At 42.1% G+C, this 23,545-nt stretch overlaps 1 protein-coding gene across 1 annotated transcript in view; it reads left to right on the forward strand.

Annotated features, from left to right (window-relative positions):
* rad54l2 (RAD54 like 2) overlaps positions 1–23,545 on the forward strand; it is a 57,859-nt gene that overhangs the window by 25,852 nt on the left and 8,462 nt on the right. The window contains exons 7-20 of the mRNA XM_055647803.1: positions 105–287; positions 745–878; positions 1,298–1,494; positions 2,728–3,070; positions 5,201–5,378; positions 8,247–8,495; positions 9,037–9,155; positions 12,253–12,368; positions 14,069–14,168; positions 16,854–17,059; positions 18,551–18,726; positions 19,156–19,352; positions 21,075–21,268; positions 23,344–23,433. Coding sequence (XP_055503778.1) covers positions 105–287; positions 745–878; positions 1,298–1,494; positions 2,728–3,070; positions 5,201–5,378; positions 8,247–8,495; positions 9,037–9,155; positions 12,253–12,368; positions 14,069–14,168; positions 16,854–17,059; positions 18,551–18,726; positions 19,156–19,352; positions 21,075–21,268; positions 23,344–23,433 — 2,482 coding nt within the window. The remainder of the gene's footprint in view (positions 1–104; positions 288–744; positions 879–1,297; positions 1,495–2,727; positions 3,071–5,200; positions 5,379–8,246; positions 8,496–9,036; positions 9,156–12,252; positions 12,369–14,068; positions 14,169–16,853; positions 17,060–18,550; positions 18,727–19,155; positions 19,353–21,074; positions 21,269–23,343; positions 23,434–23,545) is intronic.

A 23,545-nucleotide genomic window follows, 5' to 3' on the forward strand; every position in this document is an offset into this window, starting at 1 on the left:
TTTCTGTTGAAAATTTCTTGTTGAGATTTTGCTGAAACTGTTGAGGTTTTCTGGTGCCTCATCAGTTGACAGATAACAGCATTTATACTCTATCTCCCACACAGATCGGAGGAATCCGTTTCTTATACGATAACCTGGTGGAGTCTCTGGAAAGGTTTAAAAGCAGCAGTGGTTTTGGTTGCATCCTGGCACACAGCATGGGTCTTGGGAAAACCCTGCAGATGGTCTCCTTTGTGGATGTTCTCTTTCGATACACGGAGGCCCGCACAGTCCTTGCTATTGTACCGGTCAGTATCTATCTGATCCCTTTGTTCATGACAGTCAAATAATTTTTTTGGAAGAGGAAAGATGGTGGAATTAATTGTAGACGTATCAGAATCAGGTCGGTCTATATGCCCTGTAGGTTAAGACCCTGCATGTATGCAAGCATGTTGTAATATAAAGGTCTGATGTTCAACTCAGGGTTTCATTACATTCTGCAGAATTGTCACATAATAATATTAGTTGTGTTTTCCCACTGCTGGTTGGGTTTGCTTTATTTCCTGCAATGTGGGGATCGTGCAAAGGGATGGGGGGCATCTTGTGAAAGCTATCTGAGCCCGTTTTTACAGAAGGCACACTGAATTGATTTAGTTGCCTTTAGTTCTCTTATAAAGGAGTAGAGTGCGGTGCTAATTTGCTTAGACAGGGATCCAAGGATGCAAAAAAAAAAATGTTGATTGGTTACATTCTTCATGTTTGCAGGTGAACACTTTGCAGAACTGGTTGGCCGAGTTTAACATGTGGCTTCCAGCCCAAGAAGCACTTCCTGCAGACTACAACCCTGAGGAGATCCAGCCCAGGGGTTTCAAGGTTCATATCCTAAATGATGAGTTCAAGTAAGTACTGGTACAATTTTTCAAAAGAGGAGGAGGCGGAGGCAGGGGCATCTAGGACCTGATCTGGTCCAAAGAAAGAAGCTACTCAAATCTGAGAATCCTGATATGATGGTGAAGTTCAGGGATTGTTGCTGAAAATGTTTGTCTTAAACTCGCGTACAAAGCACATTATAATTAAAGTGAGAGGGAAACTTTTTACATCAATAAATCAATTACCTGGGGTGTTACTGAAGTATGCAATCTTAGAATATCCTTGACCCAGTGAACTTTTATATTTGTAGTAATCATTTCAACCTTACCCAAGGCTGTTAATAACATTATTATATAATTTAGATACAAATGTTGTATTGGATAGGATGCCACATTTGAGGTCCTATGATGTGCTCAGATTTTCTGATAATTGTTCTGTTTCCGTGTAGAACAACTGTAGCCCGTGCCAAGGTTATCAATGAGTGGTCAACTGATGGTGGCATGCTGTTAATGGGATACGAGATGTATCGTCTGCTTTCACTGAAGAAATCTTTTGTTAGTGGGAGGAGGAAAAAATCAAAGAAATCTACAGGACCTGTGATTATAGATTTGGATGAGGAAGATCGGCAGCAAGAACTGTTGAAAGGTAATGATGCAAATGCATTTTATGCCCTCATACAGAACCTCAAAGCTCTTGTTTCAGAGCTTGTCACTGTTTAACTGTTAGGCAGTCAGCAAGACCCTATATGCACTTGTGAGAAGAATGATCCTTTAGATGGTGCGGGCTGAAAACAATTCTGTTTGAAAGAGGCTATTTATGTCCATTTGATTACATTAATAGTATTTTGCTTCACCATGTCATCCAGAACAAGGTACCTCGGACAATAAAATGCTCTGTTAGTTCTGCTGTAAAATTTGAATGTTGTGCTGGAATCCACAACTTTCTAGCTCAAGGACAAATCCCAACCAATTTTGGCCTAGCTGCTACTTCACTTATTGTAAAGAGAAGAGATGTCTTCACACTAACTATAAAGTGGCAGCTCTGTCATGGTTTAAAATATTGAGCAGCTTCACCAGTGAAGATTTTAATGTAGAAATGTGAAGCACAGATGAGGAGCATTCTGTATATCATCCATGTATGAGTTGTCTGCTAGGACAATGCAAATCTAATCCTGGATATCCATCATCTCACTATGCCGACCTTTGCTTCAAATATTTATCCTACTTTGATTTTAATGTAGTCATGGATATTGCCCATTAACTTCATATGGCCTAGACCTGGAGAAATGCAAAACTAATCTTACACTATACATAATGCACTATTTCATTTACTTTCCATATCAGAGAATTCAGTAATTTCTCCCTCCATTTCTTGGGTGAGGCAGAGCTGTTAGGGACCTTGCTTCTCATAGCCAAATGTCCTTTATTTCATTTTCTTGCTTTCTCAGACAATTTCAGAAACCTTATCCAACCAAAGTAAGTCAGAATGACATTATTAACTGCATGAACACTTTTGATAATTTCAACAGCTACCTTTTAAATGGTATCTTAACAATCTGTTTCAACAGGAACTTATTACAAATGTATGCTGACTGTTTACAAAAATCTGTAGCTATTAGCTTGTGTTCAACTGTTCTTTTACAGAGAAGTGTGATATTTTTGCTTTCTAGGTCATTTTCCTGGAATGAGGAGTGGGAACATTGATGGCTTTGAAAGATAAATAGTAATTTAAATTTAATTTCTCCAGTTGGAGTAACATGCTTTATCCAAGATCAGAATTACTTAGTTAGGAATACAACAGATACCCACAGTATTGCATTAGATTCAGACTCCATGCTACTTCCTTTGAATTTGATCTGGTTTTTATCTTGTTCCTCAGGCATTGAGAAAGCCCTATCCAGACCAGGGCCCGATGTAGTTATTTGTGATGAAGGCCACCGTATAAAGAATTGCCACGCCAGTACCTCTCAGGCCTTAAAGAGCATCCGTTCACGACGGCGGGTGGTGCTGACTGGATATCCGCTTCAGAACAACCTCACGGAGTACTGGTGCATGGTTGACTTTGTCCGGCCTGACTTCCTAGGTACCAGGCAAGAGTTTAGCAACATGTTCGAGCGGCCCATCCTGAATGGGCAATGTATCGACTCGACGCCACAAGATGTTCGGTTGATGCGTTATCGAAGTCATGTTTTACACAGCCTGCTGGAAGGATTTGTTCAAAGGTAAGAACTTAGATGGGAAACCTCCACAGGTAAAACTTGTTAGACTGAGTCTGAAGTAATGAATTCAGTTCTGGACGCTCCGCTTGGGATGTGGAAGAAGGCCCTTGGAGAAGGCGCAATACAAATTCACCAGAATAATTCCAAGGTTAAATTATAAGTGGTCTGCACTTTATGACCATATTTCCTCAAAGGGAATAAAAACATGATTCCCTAGATTGAAGAAGGTAAAGGTTAAATAACAGATTGCATATTTTTGCTTTGTATTCTTTAAACTGTACACTAAATGGCGCACTTGATTGCTGTTGCAGTTTTGCAAAGGCAGGTACAGTAATGTAGCTAATCCTGGGGAGATTGTGCCTGTGGTTGGAGTGCTTGTGCTGCGAAAGCAGCTGAATGGAAAGACGTGAATTATTCCTGTGGTTGATTGTGAGGTTGAGACATGGAAGGTAAGGTATAGGGAATAATTGTAATTTCATGAATTGGGAAGGGCTGTAGTTGTACGTGGAGAGACGATGGTGAACAGGAAATAACTAGGCTTTTGATTTGTGGGAGGGAAGACAGGTTTTTGCCTGTGGTATATGCCTGCAAGGTTGGCTGTGTTTGTGGAACTTCATGGGGCCAGGAGTTGCTGTGCCTGAGGGACCCTGTGAGGAATTATTACAGTTAAGCGTCAAGTTACACAATGCCATGAACTAACTGTTAAAACAGCAATGTGTTTGAGGCAACAGGATTTTAAATATCGGTAATACTTCATTTAGCTTATTGTCACATATACAGCGGTACAATGAAAAGCTTTTTTGTTGTGTGCTGACCAGCCAGTGGAAAGGCAATACATGACTACAATCAAGCCTTCCACAGTGTACAGATACACAATAAAAGGAATAACGTTTTATACTAGATGAAATCCAATCAAATCTGATTAAAGATAGTCCGAGGGTCTCCAACGAGGTAGATGGTAGATCAGGATTGCTCTCTAAACTCACCCTGAATATTGTGATGTACGTTTTCGCATTTCTGTAACTATTGCCTGATAGGAGAGGGGTGAAGAGGGAGTGTCTAGGGTTAGACTCGTCCTTGATTAAGCTGGTGGCCTTGCAGAGGCAGTGTGAAGAGTCGATGGAGTCAATGGAAGGGAGGTTGGTCTACTTGATGGCCTGGGCTACGTCCACAGTTCTGTGCAATTTTTTGCGGTCTTGGATGTGGCTATTCCCAAAGCATGCTCTAATGCATTCCGATAAAATGCTTTATATGGCCTATCTTCAAAGTTGGTGAGAGTTGTAGGGACATGCCAAACTTCCAAAGTCTTCTAAGGGTGAAGAAGCGTTGGCCATTGCTTCTGGCAACATTAATTTGCTACAGCCTCATTTCAGCCCATGTTGTGTTTATCCTTTGATTTTCTAAATGTAATGCCCAGCAACCTGGAATTTTCCTGGCCATCTATCTGCACTTCTACATGAGGGTGACCAAAATTGTATGCTACAGTCTTAAGCTGGGCATAGGTTTCCAATTAGGCCAGTATAATATGTTATGTTTTAAGATCCAGTATGCTAGGCATGCTGTTTTTTTCTTGGTATATTGAGTAATCAATCCTAAAAACATTTTCTTTGCCCTCTTAATGTAAAGTATCAGAATAAGATGTTTTAAATGTGATGCTACATTTCCTCATCTTGATCTGTCATTGGTTGCTTTGCATCTTATTGCTAGTTGCCCCTCTAAACTGGAGAGAAGGTGGGTTGCTCTCCTTGAAAAATAACCAGATAATGACAGATTTGAGTAATTAGCAGCGTTAATAGAATAAACAGGGAGAAACTGTTTCTTGTGGCAAATGAGTCAATAACCAGTTTCACCACAAATAACTACATGGTGAAACCAAAATGTATAAAAATGGCTTTTATTTAAATCTGACAATGTGCACTTCAACCACATGTGATTTTTTTTTTCTATTGCAAATCTCAAATTGTGGAGACCAGAGGCAAATAAATAAATGATGGGTGTTTGTCCCAAGCATTATGGAGGGCACTGTACTCCAAAGCTCTATATCCTTTTGATTTAATATTGTAAATAAAGTCTGATGTGTTCAATGGTATTGAATGTTGTATCAATTGATCAATAATATTTCATATTTTGCAGGCGAGGCCATGATGTTTTAAGAGGTCATCTTCCTGACAAAGAAGAACATGTGTTACTAGTCCGTCTCTCCAAAATCCAGCGATCGCTCTACACAGAATTTATGGATCGTTTTAGAGATGCAGGGAACAGTGGGTGGCTGGGGCTCAACCCTCTGAAAGCATTTTGTGTCTGCTGTAAGGTAAGCCTCTGTATTTTCAGAATTAGAGAGAATGTTGGAAACATCCCAATGTATGTGTCAGGATATTTTGTGTCTCTGTACAACAGACTATCACTGGCTGATTTTATTTTTGTGACTGACTAGGGAATAAGTGATACTTTATCAAATAATGTTAGGGTCTATTTACCATTCAAAAGTATGTTTGATGCAACAATGCAAAGTGAGAATAAAAATTAACATGCCAAGTAAGGGACCTTCAATTTCTGAGTCTCCACCGTATCTGCTCCCAAGAATGGGCTTTCCAATCTATGGCATCCAAGATATCCTCTGTCTTTGGTAAACATGGTTTCCCCCTGCTGTCATAAATGAATCCCTCACCTATATCTCTTCGGTATCCTATAGCTCTGCTCTACCTCCCCCTTCAATTCCTCTGTCACCCCAGATCCTCTGGTCACTACTATATCAGGAAGATTGTTTGTGTCCTCCTTAGTGAAGACAGATCCAAAGTACATGTTCAACTCATCTGCCATTTCCTTGTTCCCCATAATAAATTCACCCTTTTCGGTCTTCAAGGGTCCAACTTTGGTCTTAACTAATTTTTTCCTCTTCACATACCTAAAGAAGCTTTTACTATCCTGCTTTATATTCTTGGCTAGCTTACCTTCGTACCTCATCTTTTCTTCCCGTATTGTCTTTTTTGTTATCTTCTGTTGTTCTTTAAACATTACCCAATCCTCTTGCTTCCCGCTCATCTTTGCTACGTTGTACTTCTTAGTTTTAATTTTTATACTGTCCCTGACGTCCGTTGTCAGCCATGGTCATCCCTTTCTCCACTAGGAATCTTTTTTCCTCCTAGGAATGAACTGATGCTGCACCTTCTGTATTATTCCTAGAAATACCTGCCATTTTTGTTCCATTGTCATCCCTGCTGGTGTATCTTTCCAGTCAACTTTGGCCAGCTCCTCCCTCATGGCCCCACAGTCCCCTTTATTCAACTGCAACACTGACACCTCCGATCTACCCTTCTCCCTCTCCAATTGTAGATTAAACCTGACCATGTTATGGTCACTGCCTCCTAATGGCTCATTAACCTCGAGGTCCTTTATGAAATCCGGTTCATTACATAACAGCATTACATTTAGGCCATTTGACCCATCAAGTCTACTCTGCCATTCAATCATGGTTTATCTATCTTTCCCTCTCAACCCAATTTTCCTGCCTTCTCCCCGTAACCCATATTAATCAAGAATCTATCAATCACCTAAAAATATCCATTGATGGCCTCCCCAGCCTGTGGCAATGAATTCCACAGATTCACCAAACTCTGACTAAAGAAATTCCTCCTTATCTCCTTTCAAAAGGTGTGTCCTTTTATTCTGAGGCTATGGCCTCTGGTCCTGGTCCTAGACTTTCTCACTAGTGGAAACATCCTTTCCACCTCCACTCTATCCAGGCCTTTCACTTAATTGGTAAGTTTCAATGAGGTTCCCTTGACGCGCATTGCTGCATAATGGCAAAGTCAAAGTTTCCTGCCCATGGAGACTCCCACTCAAAGCTGCCAAGTAGTACGGATTTTCCGTATGTTATACGGAAATGCGATTAGAGTACGGATGAACGGATTTGCTTTGTAAAATACAGATTTTTTTTTTAATTGGCCCGACTTCCTGTTTCATCTTGCTGCTTAAAAAATGCAAGGATATAAAAAGTCATACTGTAACTCAAAAAATCATAGCAAATTTCTTTTTTTTAAATCGTTTTATACGGAAATGCGATTAGAGTACGGATGAACGGATTTGCTTTTTCAAAAGCAAAAACGAAAGAACAAAAAAGTAACGATAAACATAACAGTGATATTGATAGTAGACAACAGTGCTGGAGAAACTCAGCGGTGCAGCATCATCTATGGAGCGAAGGAAATAGGCAACTTTTCGGGCCAAAAACCCTTCTTCAGACTGATGTAGGGTGGGGGGCGGGAGAAGAAAGAAAAATGGAAGAGGAGGAGCCCGAGGGCTGAGGGAGAGCCGAGTAGGGGAGGAGACAGCAAGGGCTACACATTAGGCAGGAAATGCTGTTGGATAGACTGATGGGACTGAAGGCAACATGTAGGGGAGAAAGAAGAAAAAGATAATAAACAGAATAAGAGGTGGTGGGTTTCTTAAATGCGTGAGCAGAGGGGAGTAAAATGAGGGTAGAAGCAATAGGTAGCAAGGTGAAAAGTAAAAGTGGCAGGCAGACATATCCAGGGCAAAAATCAAAAAGGGCCACTTTTCAACATAATTGTATAAGGGGTAAGAAGAAGGGAGGGAGAGAGAGGAAGGAGGGAGAGAGGGAGGCTTCCAAAATGGCATCTACATCATCATCTGGTGCTAAAAGCAGGAAGCAGCCGTTCAAACAGAAATATACAAAAATATGGCAATTAATGCACTGTCAAGTAAGGTGCGTAGAAGACGTGAATTGGTAGCAAAGTTATGCATTGTTGTACTCTTACATGGGTATGACCGCACATAAAAATAAAAATTTCTTTTCAGCAAAATGGCACCGCGTAAAAATACTGATTTCCTCAGCAAAATACTGATTTTAAGGTACTAGAATACTGAAATGCTCTGACAAAACATGGCAGCTCTGCCCACTCGTCCAACTGGGAGCTATGGACCGGACTGCTGCTCTCCTGCCAGCTGCTTTTCATGATTTTCCTTGTATGTTCAAATCTACACCCACTTGGCTTGATTGAATCAGAAGGGATGGATTCAGCTGCAGAGCCTCCGGACTTTCAATGCGCTATCACAATCTGCTTCATACTAATGTGCTACACGTGCTATTTGTACGTTCAGGTGGTTATGTGTTTGAGTGTAATGCTGAATAGTATTCGGTTTGCTTCATCTCTGGCAGATCTGGAACCATCCAGATGTTCTCTATGAAGCACTGCAGAAGGAGAACCTTGCCAATGATCCAGATTTGGACCTTGAGGTAAATGACATGAATGCAGGTACACCGAATGCACGGGCTCTGCCAATTGGAAGTAAAAGGAAAACAGAGAGCATGGCTGCTACGTTAGACTCCACAAACAGCAAGTTTACCCAGAATGTTGGATTCAACCATTTTCAGGAAAAGGCCAACCAAGTCATCACATATGATTGGGTAAGTGCCATATCCTCTCACTTCTCTAATCTGAATTTAGGATTTTCCTTGTAATCTTTTTCAGGGATTATGACAGAACCAGAATTGGACATGCCTTTTGTGTCAATTGGGAGAAAATGGTTGTTTTCCACACCACCAGCTCCCCCATCCGCGATCCCACTGATAATTCTATCTCTGCCCGTCTGGTTACAATGAGTTGCTCTCAATCCTTCCCCACTGCCATTTTGTAATTGGCCTCTGCGAACTCGTTGGGAACAATCTTGTATTCCTCCACAATTTTCCCAACCCTTGCTTTGGTGAACTGTCTAGAAGGGGAGAATTGGGTGTAAATTGGCATACTTTCACTGACATGGCCTCAAGTCATCTTTTACAAAGAATCTTTATGTTCTCCATTAATGAGCACGAAGGTTTCTTCTGCAGCTTCTATTACATTCATTGCCTCAGTTACCAGCCTGTTTATTTTGTTTGCTGTTTGTTTCCCTTGTGTACTGTATAATGGAGCTGAATTTTTGGATTGTTTACTCTGTATTTATGTCTACAGGCTAAGGATATATTGGCAAACTACCAGCCAGGTTTGCTAGAGAATTCTGCAAAAATGGTGTTGTTGTTTGAACTAATTGAAGAGAGCTTAAAACTCGGCGACAAGATCCTGGTGTTTAGGTAAGAGTTAGGTAAGGGAAATGAAGCACTAAATGGGATGGGTTAGGTGGAAGCTTGTATTAACAAATGATTTTTATGGTGGGGCACGGTTCATTAGGTAGCTGGTCAGTCTGACTACAGACAGTTAACAGTAGTAGACTGTTTACATAGGTTAGGATGAATGGGGAAAACCAGAGCCTTGTCTAACATAGCCCTCGCCTATCAGCATTGCATACACGCTTTCCAGCATCTGTTACTATATGACCATGTGAAGCATTGATGTATTCGTGATGTTTCTCTTTCCCTGTAATCCCACTTGCAGGGGCTGTTTACAGCCTGCTGTTCCCAGTGTTGAGATCTGATAATTTAACATGAGTGGAATGTAGTCTCTGATGGCAGACATGTTACTAAACCTTCAATGATGCTGATTTACAACATTGCAATGGGCTATTCTCAGACACACTTCCAAACCGGTCGAATGATCTGAGGAGAGTGGAGGAGAAAGAAGAGAAATAAATCTTCTGCATTAGTTGACAGTTGTAACCTAGCGTGTGTGCTGCAAGAAATAATGTTAATGTCTAGTGGACTGAAGTCTGAAGAAGGGTCTCGACCCGAAACGTGCCAGTGCCCAAACAGTCAGCTACAGGGAGTCTCAACGATTTCCGCCCAGTGGCACTCACCCCTGTCATTGCAAAGTGCTTTGAGCGGCTGATCTTGGCTCACCTCAAAGCCTGCCTCCCCCCCACACTGGACCCCCATCAGTTTGCCTACCGGACCAACAGGTCTACAGAGGACGCCATATCGGCGGCCCTACACTCTGCCCTGACCCACCTGGACCACAACAACTCCTACATCAGGCTGCTGTTCATAGATTTCAGCTCTGCCTTTAACACCGTCATCCCAGCCAGCTTGATCACCAAACTCAGTGGACTTGGCATCTCCACCTCCCTCTGCAACTGGACATTGGACTTCCTCACTAACAGACCACAGTCTGTTAGGGTCAATAACCTCACCTCCTCCACTATAACACTGAACACCGGAGTGCCACAGGGCTGTGTGCTCAGCCCTCTCCTCTACTCCCTCTTCACCCACGACTGCATCCCAAAGCACGGATCCAACGCCATTATTAAGTTTGCCGACGATACCACGGTAGTAGGACTGATCAGCGACAACGATGAGTCAGCCTACAGGGATGAGATCCAGCACCTGACCACCTGGTGTGCCGACAATAACCTCATCCTCAACTCCAAAAAGACGAAGGAGATTATTGTCGACTTCAGGCAGACCAGAGGAGGCAGTCATACCGCCATCCATATCAACGGGACTGAGGTGGAGCGCGTCTCCAGCTATAAATTCCTCGGAGTGCATATCTCGGAGGACTTGTCCTGGTCCCTCAACACCTCCAAGCTGATCAAAAAGGCACAGCAGCGCCTTTACTTCCTTAGGAGGCTCAAGAAAGCCCACCTGTCCCCCCAGATCCTGACCAACTTTTACCGCTGTACCATAGAGAGTATCCTGACCACCTGCTTCACAGTATGGTACAGCAGCTGCACTGCTGCGGACAGGAAAGCACTACAACGGGTGGTGAAAACCGCGCAGCACATCATCGGTGCCCCGCTCCCTGCCATGGATGCCCTCCACCGAAAGTGGTGTCTGAGTCGGGCTGGGAAGATCATCAAAGACCCCTCACACCCCAACCATGGACTGTTTGCCCTCCTCCCATCAGGGAGGCGGTACAGGAGCCTCAGGTCACGTACCAGCAGGATGAGGAAAAGCTTCTATAACAACACAATCACACTGCTGAACTCGGAGTCCCGACGATAGACTTCTCTGGTCCCTCCGTCCCCCTTTGTTTAATCATTCTGTATTTCCTGATTATTCTGTATCTTCTCTCTTTCTATTTTTTTCTTGTTTTTTTCTCTTTATGTACAACTACTACGGTCTGACGCAAAACTGCATTTCGTTGTACTGATACTTGTATTTGTGCGATGACATTAAAATTGAATTGAATTGAATTGAATTGAAACATCGCCTATTCCTTCGCTCCATAGATGCTGCCTCACCCACTGAGTTTCACCAGCTTCTTTGTCTACCTTTGATTTTTCCAGCATCTGCAGTTCTTTCTTAATCATTAATGATACAGGTGACTGTAAGTTGGGTGTGTTTCTTAGCCATTAATTTGCCACTATAAAACAAAAGGTGGTACTGGCGTAGGAACAGAATTAAATTTCCCAAATAAAGCAGAAATGCTCAGCAGGTCAAGCGGCATTTATGGAGAAGGAAAGGTCACTCACCTGAAACATTAACCCTTTTCCCTCACCACAGATGTTGACAGACTTGCTGAGTAATTCTAAGATTTTCTGAGGGGTTTTCAGATCTCCAAAATTGCAGTATTTTGCTTTTTGGATAGCTTTAATTTCCTCCCCCTGTTGCGGTATACTTCCTTGAATCTTTGGTCCCCTAGTTTTGGTCCCCTAGTTGCAGTTTGGGTCCCCTAATTTGAGGAAGGTCATTCTTGCTATTGAGGGAGTGCAGCGTAGGTTAATTCCCGGGATAGCGGGCCTGTCATATGCTGAGAGAATGGAGCAGTTGGGCTTGTAACACTCTAGAATTTAGAAGGATGAGAGGAAATCTCATTGAAACATATAAGATTGTTAAGGGCTTGGACACGCTAGAGGCAGGAAACATGTTCTCGATGTTGGGGGAGTCCAGAACCAGGGGCCACAGTTTAAGAATAAGGAGTAAGCCATTTAGAACAGAGACGAGGAAACATTTTTTTTTTTAAGAGTGGTGAGTCTGTGGAATTGTCTGCCTCAGAGGGTGGTGGAGACAGGTTCTCTGGATGCTTTCAAGAGAGAGCTAGATAGGGCTCTTAAAAATAGCGGAGTCGGGGGATATGGGGAGAAGGTAGGAACGGGATACTGATTATGGATGATCAATCATGATCACATTGAATGAAGGTGCTGGCTCGACGGGCAGAATGGCCTAATCCTGCACCTATTGTCTATCTTTAGCACAAGACCTTTTCATAATTCAAATTATGCTTTTCAGTTTCAGTTTCCACAGGTGTTCACTTTTTTCTGATTTTAAAAAAATTGTTCTTGTCTCCTTGTTACAGCCAGAGCCTTTCCACACTCTCTGCAATTGAAGAATTTCTTGGAAAGAAACAGATGCCAGCAAAAATTGGCTCCGAAGAGCCCCCACAACCTTGGATCCGGAATGTGAACTACTATCGTAAGCATGGGAGAAGCTGTACATCAGTGTGTGTTGGTCTGCTTTATTATTAGAGAGGAACAAAGATTTAAGTTGATATAAAACAGTGAGATGTTTCACTTTCTGTAGGAAAGTTTTTTTTTTAAATGCAACAGTGCCATCTGGTGGATAAAATTGCACATCTATAGATAGTTATTTAGTCAGCCATCTTCCTCGTAGCTGCTTTTAGAAATTTCTGATAGTGACTATGTAGAAACAAGGAACTGCAGATGCTGTTTTACAAAATCGGACACCGTATTGGGGTATCTCAGCGGGTCAGGCAGCATCCCCGGAGAACATGTCCAGAGAAGGGTCCGTCCCGAAACATTGCCTCACCATGTACCCCAGTGAGGCTGGCAAACCCACTGATATATCCAGTACTTTGTATACTCATGGTGACGAGTTTGATCTAACATAATTTATTTTACAAATACCATCGCTCCTAACCAGGAGTCATTTAAAAAATCAAATTGTTGCAGAAATTTGCATTATAATTCAATGTTCAGCCCGCAATTATTGTGATTCCATCCTGTCGCACAATGTTAGCTTAATGCATTGTTGTCGTTTGTGAACAACCAACCTCTATTGAGTACTTCGTAAAGAATCAAAAGCTATATTAGGGGCGAGTAAAATAATTCTATAGATTTCCTTCATTTGTATACCATGTATTCATATGTGATTTTTGCTTATAATCACATAGATCTTCCAACATGATGGGTCCATGTAAAAGGAAATACACGGCAAATTTGAACAATGTCCTTCAGTACATAGTGATGCAAACTCAAAAAATGGCCAAATATAAACACTTATCAGATTAGGAAAAGTGTTTAAGAAGGAACTGCAGATGCTGGAAAATCGAAGGTACACAAAAATGCTGGAGAAACTCAGCGGGTGCAGCAGGAATGTTTCGGGCCGAAACCCGAAGAAGTGTTTTGGCCCGAAACATTGCCTATTTCCTTCATTCCATAGATGCTGCTGCACCCGCTGAGTTTCTCCAGCATTTTTGTGTACCTCAGATTAGGAAAAACTGAGAGGTTCCTTTCTGAAACCCTTAAGTAAACTCTTGTTATTCAAAGTGCATTGCAATATAAATTAAACTACTTGCCTTCTCTTCTTGGGAGGTTGCCCACACTGTTCAAGTCGGTGTTACTGACGAAAAATAGTTCCCAAGCTCCAAGCTAGCTAATGACTACAGATTTTATAGGTATGACAGATTGAAGGCATTTAACAATGGGACTGCCAGGGTGTTGAGAATATATTTTATGGAATGACTTATTAACCAGTATGTACAGTATGAAATGGTGATACGATCAGATTTCTTAATAAATTTTAATATAAAGGGATTATTATTTGAAGGGGACCAAGGTAAAGAACAATAGGGTCAGGACCTGAGGATTGTATAATTTTTAATAGAAAAGATCCATGATCAGCTGTATGGTCTTGATCTGTGCTGGAAGGTTCTATAACTTTTACCAATGTATTGTCCCCCGTGCTAAAATCCCCAGTCATATCCTGTGTTCGCCAGAGATTCTCAGAGAGTAAATAACTCTGCTGGGACCTGCTCTTTATATGATAATGAGTCACAAATTAATGCAATCACCTCAGCACCAGTTTTAAAATATTTTGTTTATTGTATATATATTTAAATGCCTGATTTATGAAATACTTCTCGACTGTTGCAGGGCTGGATGGAAGCACCTCAGTTTCGGAGCGAGAACGGCTGATCAACCAGTTCAATGATCCGCGCAACATCAAAGCCTGTCTTTTCCTGCTGTCAACTCGGTAAGCATAGTTATAGATCATGGAAACAGACCCTTCGGGGTCCTTCTCTCACTACATCATTTGGGAGCTGGGCTTTTATTGGTTTGCGTTTTCAGAGTGTTAAATTCCACATCCTTCCAACCTCCTCCACCTTCCCAGATTCACCTGCCTCATTCTGCATGCTGCTGAAAGCTTAATTGCTTATTTACAGACCTTAAGCAAGATCTCCCGCCCACAAAACTTTGGTGCACTTTTTCTTTCCCCCTCTCACCCACTTCTTAAAAGATGCATGTTTACTCCCATATAGCACATCAAAGCATCCCTTTCATGAATCAAACCCACCTTATCATACAATCAATATCTTCCCTCCTGAATGCTAATTTTTCTCTCTTGGAACTTTGTCAATGCTGGCTCTCCCTGGCCCACCAAATTTAGATATAGTGCTTGAACCATATATAATCTTCCAGTAGAGCTATGAAAGTGCAGCTATTTCCTCCCTGATTTCGAACTCCCTGGTATGTAAGCATGAACAATGTCTGAACAGAACCCAGCACCATGCTGATAACCATGTTGTATTACCACAGGCTTGTTGCTGTGTCTTATGTAGGTTCATGAACATTGGAATTTGTTGCTTTAGATGTAATAAAAGTACCATCTTTGGAGGACACTGAGCCAATTGACTCCTTTTGCTGCAAATCTGCCTCTGATTGTGTGCCTCAGTAGAAATGCAATGTCTCCAAAAGCACCAAGTACAGCGGCTTTTTTTTCCCATAATGTGCTTTCTGATTATTGCTGCAGCCTATCAGCACACGGCAATATGAATTGCCCAATTTGTATTTGCTGCAGTTATGAGATAAATCTAAAATGTCACCACGTTTCCTGACTGGTTTCGTTGAGCCCTTGCAAAACCAGGTTTTATTTTATTTCCTTATTCCACATATGTGGAGGTGAGTAAATATGTTGATTTAAATTACATTTTCAAAGGTATCTAATCGATAATTGTGAATTTTATGACCACTTCAATACTGAGCAGTCCTTTAGACTTTTGCTCAACCCCCCCCCCCCCCCTTGATATATCTTTAATCACCTAGCAGATATTAAATGCCTGTGATTTAGGGATGGGTGGAGGGTTGTTGGGGATGGATTGTATATTATTGTTCACAAATTAAACACTACTGTAGCTCCTCTCAGTACAAGGAACATTAAATTCCAATAGGTATATTGCAGGTTAATGGCATCTCTCTTGCTTTCATTGGTTTCCATGCTCTGGTGAGATGTGTACCATCACCCATCACTGGGTTTGGATGTTTTGAAGTTGATAATCAAAAGTATATCTGCACCTGATTTTTTTTTTTTGCATGTTACAATGAGATGGAAAATGTAAACCATAGTCAGTGATGACAGCGCAAAGGTTAAATTAAAAATGCCACATGTTACTATTTTCATTTGGACAGCAATGAGTCCACAATTGCCCCATTACAAGCCGACAACTCACCACCTCTGTTAGTAGCCAACATGGATTACTATTGAGACAAGTATGCAAGTGTTGTGAATTCTCAAGATGCTGCTTTAATTTAAGCAGAAACTGAGCCACCATTTAAGTGCACAGCACATTGATTGTTTCAATCAGTACAAATTGTTGTTGAGATTAACAATTAACATAACAAACCACAACAATAAATCAAAACTAGACCAAAGTTGTAAAATCTTGAGCAAGAAGCAATCACTGCCCAGGCTCTTGGCAAGCAGCATCTGTTTCTAAGGACTTGTTCATGCCCCAAGCACTATACTCCTGGTTTTCTCTCCAATCAGCCTTAGGCACCCATACTTTGTGCAACTGCAGTTCCTGAGTAAATGTAAGCCCACAGACACCGCCGCTTCCTTGTCCAGTCAATTGTCCACTCGGCCTCTCCCTCCCTTCACCGCTGCTGCCGGCTTCTTACCCTCCCCCGGAGTCGCCGACATACTCAACCTTGGAAGATGTCGGTGACTATGGGGGAGGAGGTGGCATTGGAGGAGGCAGCGGCAGAGTGGACAAAGCGATGGGAGGAGGAGGAGGCGGCGGTGGAGTGGGAAGTGGACAAAGCGACAGCCGACATGAAGAAGCAGCAGCTGATAAGAGGGGGTGGAGCCCCACTGTGACAGAGCATGTCCTGTTGGAGGCGGAAGAAAGCGCTGCCGGCCAGGAGCTACAACGTGAGCCGCAACAACAGCCGTGTCAACTGGACCGTGCGTCAACTGGTGAAGAAAGGCTCGCTGGTGCAAACCAGTGGCATCGGCCCCTAGTGTTAAGGTGAAGAGACACAAAGTGCTGGAGTAACTCAGCAGACTGAATTAATCTGAAGAAGGGTCCTGTCATGAAAGGTCACCTATCCATGTTTTCCAAAGATGCTGCCTGACCGGCTGAGTTACTCCATGCCAACTTTTGTGTATCAAGTAGGATCTGCAGTTCTTTGTTTCTACTCAACATAATGATAATCCTTTACTCGGTTATAGCAGACAATAAGCAATAATGGGCACCCCTCCTTTCCTCCCCCCACCCCCACGGTCCGTTGTAACGAGGGTTTACTATGTCAGCATTGTGGAATTCCTCCCAGTTTGCGCTTCTCAGCACAAACTTGTGTTCCCCAACTTCAACTATTCAGTGATTATCCTGAAATCAGCAGTGGCATTTGAAGAAACCAACTCTGTTTCATTTCTTCATAGAGCTGGATGCTTGGGAATCAACTTGGTTGGAGCCAATCGAGTAGTAGTATTTGATGCATCTTGGAACCCATGTCATGATGCTCAGGCCGTGTGTCGTGTGTACCGTTACGGTCAAAGAAAGCCTTGTTATATTTATCGGCTGGTGTCTGACTACACGCTTGAGAAGAAGATCTATGACCGGCAGATCTCCAAGCAGGGCATGTCAGGTAAGAGTGCTTCGTTGCACTGTTGGGTTTGAGAAAATCAACAGACATTTTGATGGAGGATCCAAAATGTATTCTCTTGTGATGTGGCAAAGCTGTTGATTGATTTAATTGCAGGCTTCCAACATCCTAATTGTTTTTGAGTGTCCATAGAACTTAAAGTGGGTATGATCTTAAAGAGCTTCAACTGAAGAGCTCCAACTGATTATGCATGGTACAATGCATCAGGAGAAAATGGGTCATGACCATGCTGTTATGATTCTGGTCAAATCCAGAGTGGGTTTTTATTTAATTCTGCCATTAGGTTTTGTTTACTCCAAGTTGCTCTACTCGAGTTGAGATGTTTAAGTGCTTGGGAACAGAACACTTGTTGTTTAACATGCCAACTGTCAGCATCAAGCTCCTGTAGATTCTAAGTAAGCGCCCCGGCCCGAACTATCACCCATCCTTTTTCTCCAGCCTGACCCGCTGAGTTACTCCAGCACTTTGTGTCTATCTCAGCCTTCTGACTGAGATTCCAAGATAGCCCTATTGATTTACAAGAAAGCAGGGACAAGCAAATTGTAAAGTATTGTCATTGTTGATCTGTGATCACTCTTGTTTTTAATAATCATTTGGCTCCCAGCATCTTCAAATATGATTTCTAGTTGCTTGGTTGAAGCATTAAACAAAGGCTCCATTCTTCCACATAGCTGGATATAAAATATCCCACAGCATTATTCAAAGACCAGAGATGTTCCTTTATTTCAATTGCATTCACAAGAAACGGCACAGTGATCCAGCTAGTAATCCGCGAGTCATGGAGCGTTACAGCATGGAAGCAGGTCCTTTCTACCTTGTACATGCCGTCTATGTTGACATGTTGGGCTAGTCCCATTTGCCTGCATTTGGCCCATTGTCCTTCTAAACCTTTCCTAAGCATATATCTGTACAAATATAGACCGATATACAATCGCTACCACTCAACTCCGGAGACCCAGGTTCAATCCCAATCTGGGGTGCTGTTTGTGGATTTGCATGTTATCATTGTCATCGTAAGAGTTACTGGGTGCTCTGGTTTCCACACACTTCTGAAACGTGTGCAGTTTAGTAGGCTGATTGGCTGCTGTAAATTGTCCCAAATGATTGGGCACATGGTAGAGTCTGGGGGAAGATGTTGACAGGAATGTAAGGAAAATAAAATGTTATTTTTGAAGGATTAGTATTAATAAGTGATTGATTGTCAATGTGGATTTGGTATGCTGAAAGGCCTGTTTGTGTGCTAAGACACCAGTCCAGCTACTCCTTTGTCGAAACTTGCTGCAAATTGACTTAATTATTACACTAGATCCAGAGAACAGTATCAAATGTAGCATTGAGACCAAATCCCTTTGCTTAAATGAAATGGAATTGGTCTGTACCCAGGCTGTTGCTGATTACTTCACTAATATATAATCAACAAAAAAAAAAAAAGAAAAATTACCCACAAGTGAATTTTTGTTCTTTTCCTCCTAGATCGTGTTATTGATGATCTAAACCCAATGCTTAATTTCACCCGGAAGGAAGTGGAATCCCTCCTGCATTTTGTAGAGGAAGAACCTGTTTCAGGAGATACAAGCTTTGAGACAGATAAATTATGTGATGAAGTGATTCACAAAGCATGCGCCAAACATAAATATCTTGTCACCAAGGTACGAGCTTAAGTTTTCAATACATAATCATCGGCCAGCTAGGAGTCCAGGCTCATCTTGTACCTCGTGTGATACATGTTAATAGGTTTTCAGGTAATGTAATTGAATGACGAATATGAAAGTGGTTAATTACAGGCCTCTGTTATAATCACTAATTCTGCAATGGAAATTGGTTTCTTCGCTGAGCCAAGATGGGTTAAAAGTGTAATGTTCTATGTCTTGATGCTGCCTGTCAATTCCTGATCATAGCTAATTGTAGCATCCATTTATAATTATTTTAGCTCTGTTTTTATCCTGGGGTCACACCCCTCTCTCTGAGGCTCAATATCAAACCAATGATGCATTGACTCCAAAGCTAAATGGTGCTTATTCTGTTTTTGACAGCAAGGTAATTCTTCTTGCAAACTGAACTGATGCCTCTTCCCTCAGCCTCCTTTTCAGCATGAGTCCCTGCTAACGGATCGCAAAGAGTACAAGCTGACCAAGGCGGAAAAGAAGGCCGCTAAGAAGAGCTATGAGGATGAGAAACGAGCATCAGTCCCATATACCAGACCATCCTACGCCCAATATTACCCAACCAGTGACCAGAGCCTTACCAATATCCCCATCTTTAGCCAGCGGCATTGGTACGTAATGACCTGTGGACCTGTTGTTGGTGGGGAAGGAGGAGTGTATGAGTGGTTGAATGAGCAGGTTTGGTTTGGATTAGTCTTAGTTAGATTTATTATTATGGTCACCTGTACTGTGATACAGTTAAACACTTTTTGGGCTGCTATCCAGGCAAATTATACTATACTCGAGAAAAATCAAACTAGAAATAAATGTGATAGGTAGCGCAATGAGATAGTAAAGAGAGTGCAAAACCTAGTGTTACAGCTGCAGACTAAGTGCAGAAAAAAGTGCAAGAGCTGCATCCAAGTAGACTGGAAGATCGAGAATGTATCCTTAGATAAGCTAAGGAGTTTGTTCTAGAGTCTGTTTCCTGAATCTGTTGGTATGTGCTTTCAAGTTTTTTTTTATCTTCTGCGCAATGTAAGAGTGGGGAAGAGAGAATGCCAGGGTGTGTGGTCTGTGATTATGTTGGTTGCTTTTATGTGCAGTGTGAGCTGTAGATGGAGTCACCCGGGTGGAGGTGAGTGGAGAGACACTGGTGTGCATAATCAACTGGGATACGTCCATAAATCTCTGCGGTTTCATGTGGCCTTGGGCAGAGCGGTTACCAACCCATATTGTGATACATTCTGAAAGGATACTACAGTGTTGTCCAAATTTCCTTGGCCTTTTGAGGAAGTTGGAAGCATTCTGTGGTTGCTTGACCTCGGCAATGGAGGTCTTTATGCAAGCGATGCGTAAGAACTACCTAACTATTACAAATAGCAGTCACCTACGGCGCTGACATAGTTACAGAGCACACTGGCTCCTCCTATTCTCACAGCCCCCCCACATCGGTTCCCCCAAGCCAGGCCCCCTTTGCCCTTTGTTCCTTTCCTGCCCGCGCCTATTGTTCACTGTTGTTCCCCCCCCACGGCGGTCCCCCCATGCTCTCATTCACCCATCATCACATGTCCGTCTCTTCCGTCGGTAGGCGCCATCATTGGCTGCCGCACCTACCCCTCAGAGTCAAAGTCAATTTTATTCATCACATGCACCCAGAGGTGCAGTGAAATGAATTACAACGCTGCCAAGTCCTCTCCTGAGGTCTCCGTGGTGCCAACCCAGGCCCCAGCCACGGGCTCCGTCCGCCGCTCTGCCGACCCGGGCTCTGGCCCGCGAGGCGAGGCTCCTCCGATAGACCCGCGAGACCCCGGCCGGGCTCTAACCTGGGCTTCTACGCGACGATCTGGTAGGCATCGAGACTGCGCCGCCTTGATAAAGGCCTCCGTGGCCTGTTCGGAAGCCTTCTGGTCACACGGCACGTCGGGAAGCCTTGTGGCCGCAGGGTTGAACAAATTAGGCATTTCATCAATAGGTATAACCTATTTCCAATTGGGGCAGAATATAACTAGGAACAGATCAATCATAGCTTTTGGATTAGGATTTGGAATCTTCCTGTTCCCTACTCTATGTTGAAAGTGCCACTTCCTCTTCCTCCATTTCCAAAGCATCAGCTTGGAATTGAGTTAACACATGGAAGCATATTATGAAGGAGATGATGGAATTTCATTTTACTGAAATCCCCATATTGTTGATGCCTATTTGAAATGTCGCCTATTTGAAATGTCACCTGAATGATGTTGCAGTTTGTGAAATCAATTTTAAATGAACCTTCAAAGCTACTTGAGCATTTGGTTCTCTGAACCTGTGGAGTGTCTTGCTTTGTGAATTGATGTTACGGTTCTTTCCTGCAGGAGAGGCGCAATCAAGGGATTAGATGAGAAGCCTGTGGCTAGTGTTCGGCCAGTACAGTCAACACCGATTCCCATGATGCCAAGGCAGGTTCCAAGTGGAATGGGAATTCCTAATACAGGATTTGGTCCTGTATTTTCCGTTGGGCACCTCCAACGAGCTGGTGTTGTGGTGCAAAAAATTGTCACTACCACAGGTAGGCATTGTGGTCCATGTAAAGGTGATGACTATTCAAAGAGTAGTATTCTGAAAATAGGTGGGGCGTGGGGCGAAGTTCTTCCTTCCACTACTGCCAATCAATAGATATCAGCCATCGATCAATTCAGAAGATAGTGAATAAGAACCTGTGTTTCAAGTCCCAGAAACATGTGCACAGCCTGGACAGATGCTACCGTGCAACAGTGAGCAGGTTTTGCATTGTTGATTTCAGATTAAATTGGGGCCTCATCTGTTCATTCATTTACGTTTATGTGATATAAGAGATGCCACAGTTATTTAGAAGAAGGTTGGGGAAATTATTGTCTTAGTCATTGCCAACATCTATTCCTCAGTCAAAGCCATTCACTTGTTTCTCTTTGGGGAACCGTGCTGTGTGTAAATTGCATTTCCTACGTTACAAGCACTTCCATAATATTTAATTGACTGTAAAGTGCTTTAAGATGCCCCAAAAGAATGCAAGTCTTTTATTTTATAACAGATGCGTTACTTGAGCTCTTCCCAAGCACATTCTAACAATGGTGTATGGATCGACACTCAATCCTTTGTTTTTCGTAATATTTGTCTATATGTTAATGATTTAGACCAAAATGTAAGGTACGTGATAAAAAGGCATGCAGACTGATTGAGGAGGAATGTTTTGGACCACAAAAAGATTAAGATGGTCCGGTAGGTGGGAAGTGTAACATGCAATGGGAATGTATGTTAAATGGGAGAATAACCAATGGTGTGGATGAATAGATGGATCTTAAATTATATATCCATGCATCTTTAAAGGTCGCAGGACAGCACAATTAGGTGTCAAAAATGTTTTGGTAACTAAGGCCTGCAATATGAGCAAATAAATTAGGATGGAACTGTTCATAATCACTAGATCACCTACAACTTGAGTAGGGCATACAGTTCTCCTCAAATGAGAGGACTCGGCGGGAATCTATGCAAATGTTGGCAAAATTAGAAAATTATAGCCATGAGAACCTTTGGATATGCTTGGATAACCTTCTTGGGACAGAAAAGGTGGATTGAGTTATTTAAAATTTAAGTGCCTGGATAAAGAAGGAGGAACATGTTTTCCTGAGGAGGGTTAAACGCAGGAAGAATTAATTCAATGAGCAGTATAGTCTCAACTCTTTGCCGCCCATGGGGAATTAGGTTTGCTGTTTGCATTTGAGTTACTCAAAAAAATACTCACTAATATCCTCTGCATAAACCTGTAAATAATTTCCCAAATATATGTTATCTCTTTGTATTTAAATACATTTGCAAATTAAATGTCACCTCCTGAGCAAAACACAAAGTGCTGGATTAACTCAGTGGGACAGGCAGCATCTGTGGAGAGAATGGACAGACAATGTTTTGGGTCGGGCCTCTTCTGCAAACTGACTAGTAGGGAGGGTAAAGCTGAAAAGAGGTAGGCGGGATAAAGCCTGACAGATGATAGATGGATACAAGTGAGACATTTCTTAATGCTTTTTAAATAAATTGTCAAACTATATATGATCTTTGTTTTTAAATAACAAGACTTTACACTGTAATTTTGTATATTGGGGCTAAACAGTATTAATGTGGACTAAAGCAAAAATAACACAAATGTACTCGCCATCACATGAAGGGCAAAATTATTAGTGGATGGTGCTGCTAATGGACCAATAATTGCACTACCTGCCTTTGTGTAAAAATGTACTTCCACACTTATTTTGAGTTTTGAAAGTATATCGTGAGATCACTTAATATTCTTCGAATTTTTTGCTGGTGGTATGGGAGTTCCAAATGTATAAATACTAGGTAAAAAAAAGTGTAGTTGGTAGTAGATGGCAGGAGAGGTTTTTATTTTGTTGTGAGGGTGTTGGGGGCCAGAACTATCTACCTGAACGTTAGAAGCAGATTTAAACAGCGCTTGAATATGTACATAGAGATTCCAATCTGTAGTGGTAGGACTTTCAAAAGTGAGATTCCACAACACTATTTATATTAATGTAGATATAGTGAGCCAAATGACCACACTTATAATATATTAATTTTCTTTGTTAGTGATTTTCTTCCTTTCCTTTACAGATATCATCATTCCTGGAACTAATACATCAACTGATGTCCAAGCAAGAATTAATGCTGGTGAAAGCATCCATGTAATCAGGGGAACCAAAGGTAGTTTTTCTCACTGTGGAAGTAATCTGTCTTTGCACCTTTCTAACCTATAATCTTTCCTCCTCATTATTGCTTTTCAGTCAAGCTTCTCAGGAACGAAGTTGCAGGTTGG

This window comes from Leucoraja erinacea, chromosome 16 (genome assembly GCF_028641065.1).
Source record: "Leucoraja erinacea ecotype New England chromosome 16, Leri_hhj_1, whole genome shotgun sequence".
Classification (NCBI taxonomy): Eukaryota; Metazoa; Chordata; class Chondrichthyes; order Rajiformes; family Rajidae; genus Leucoraja; species Leucoraja erinaceus.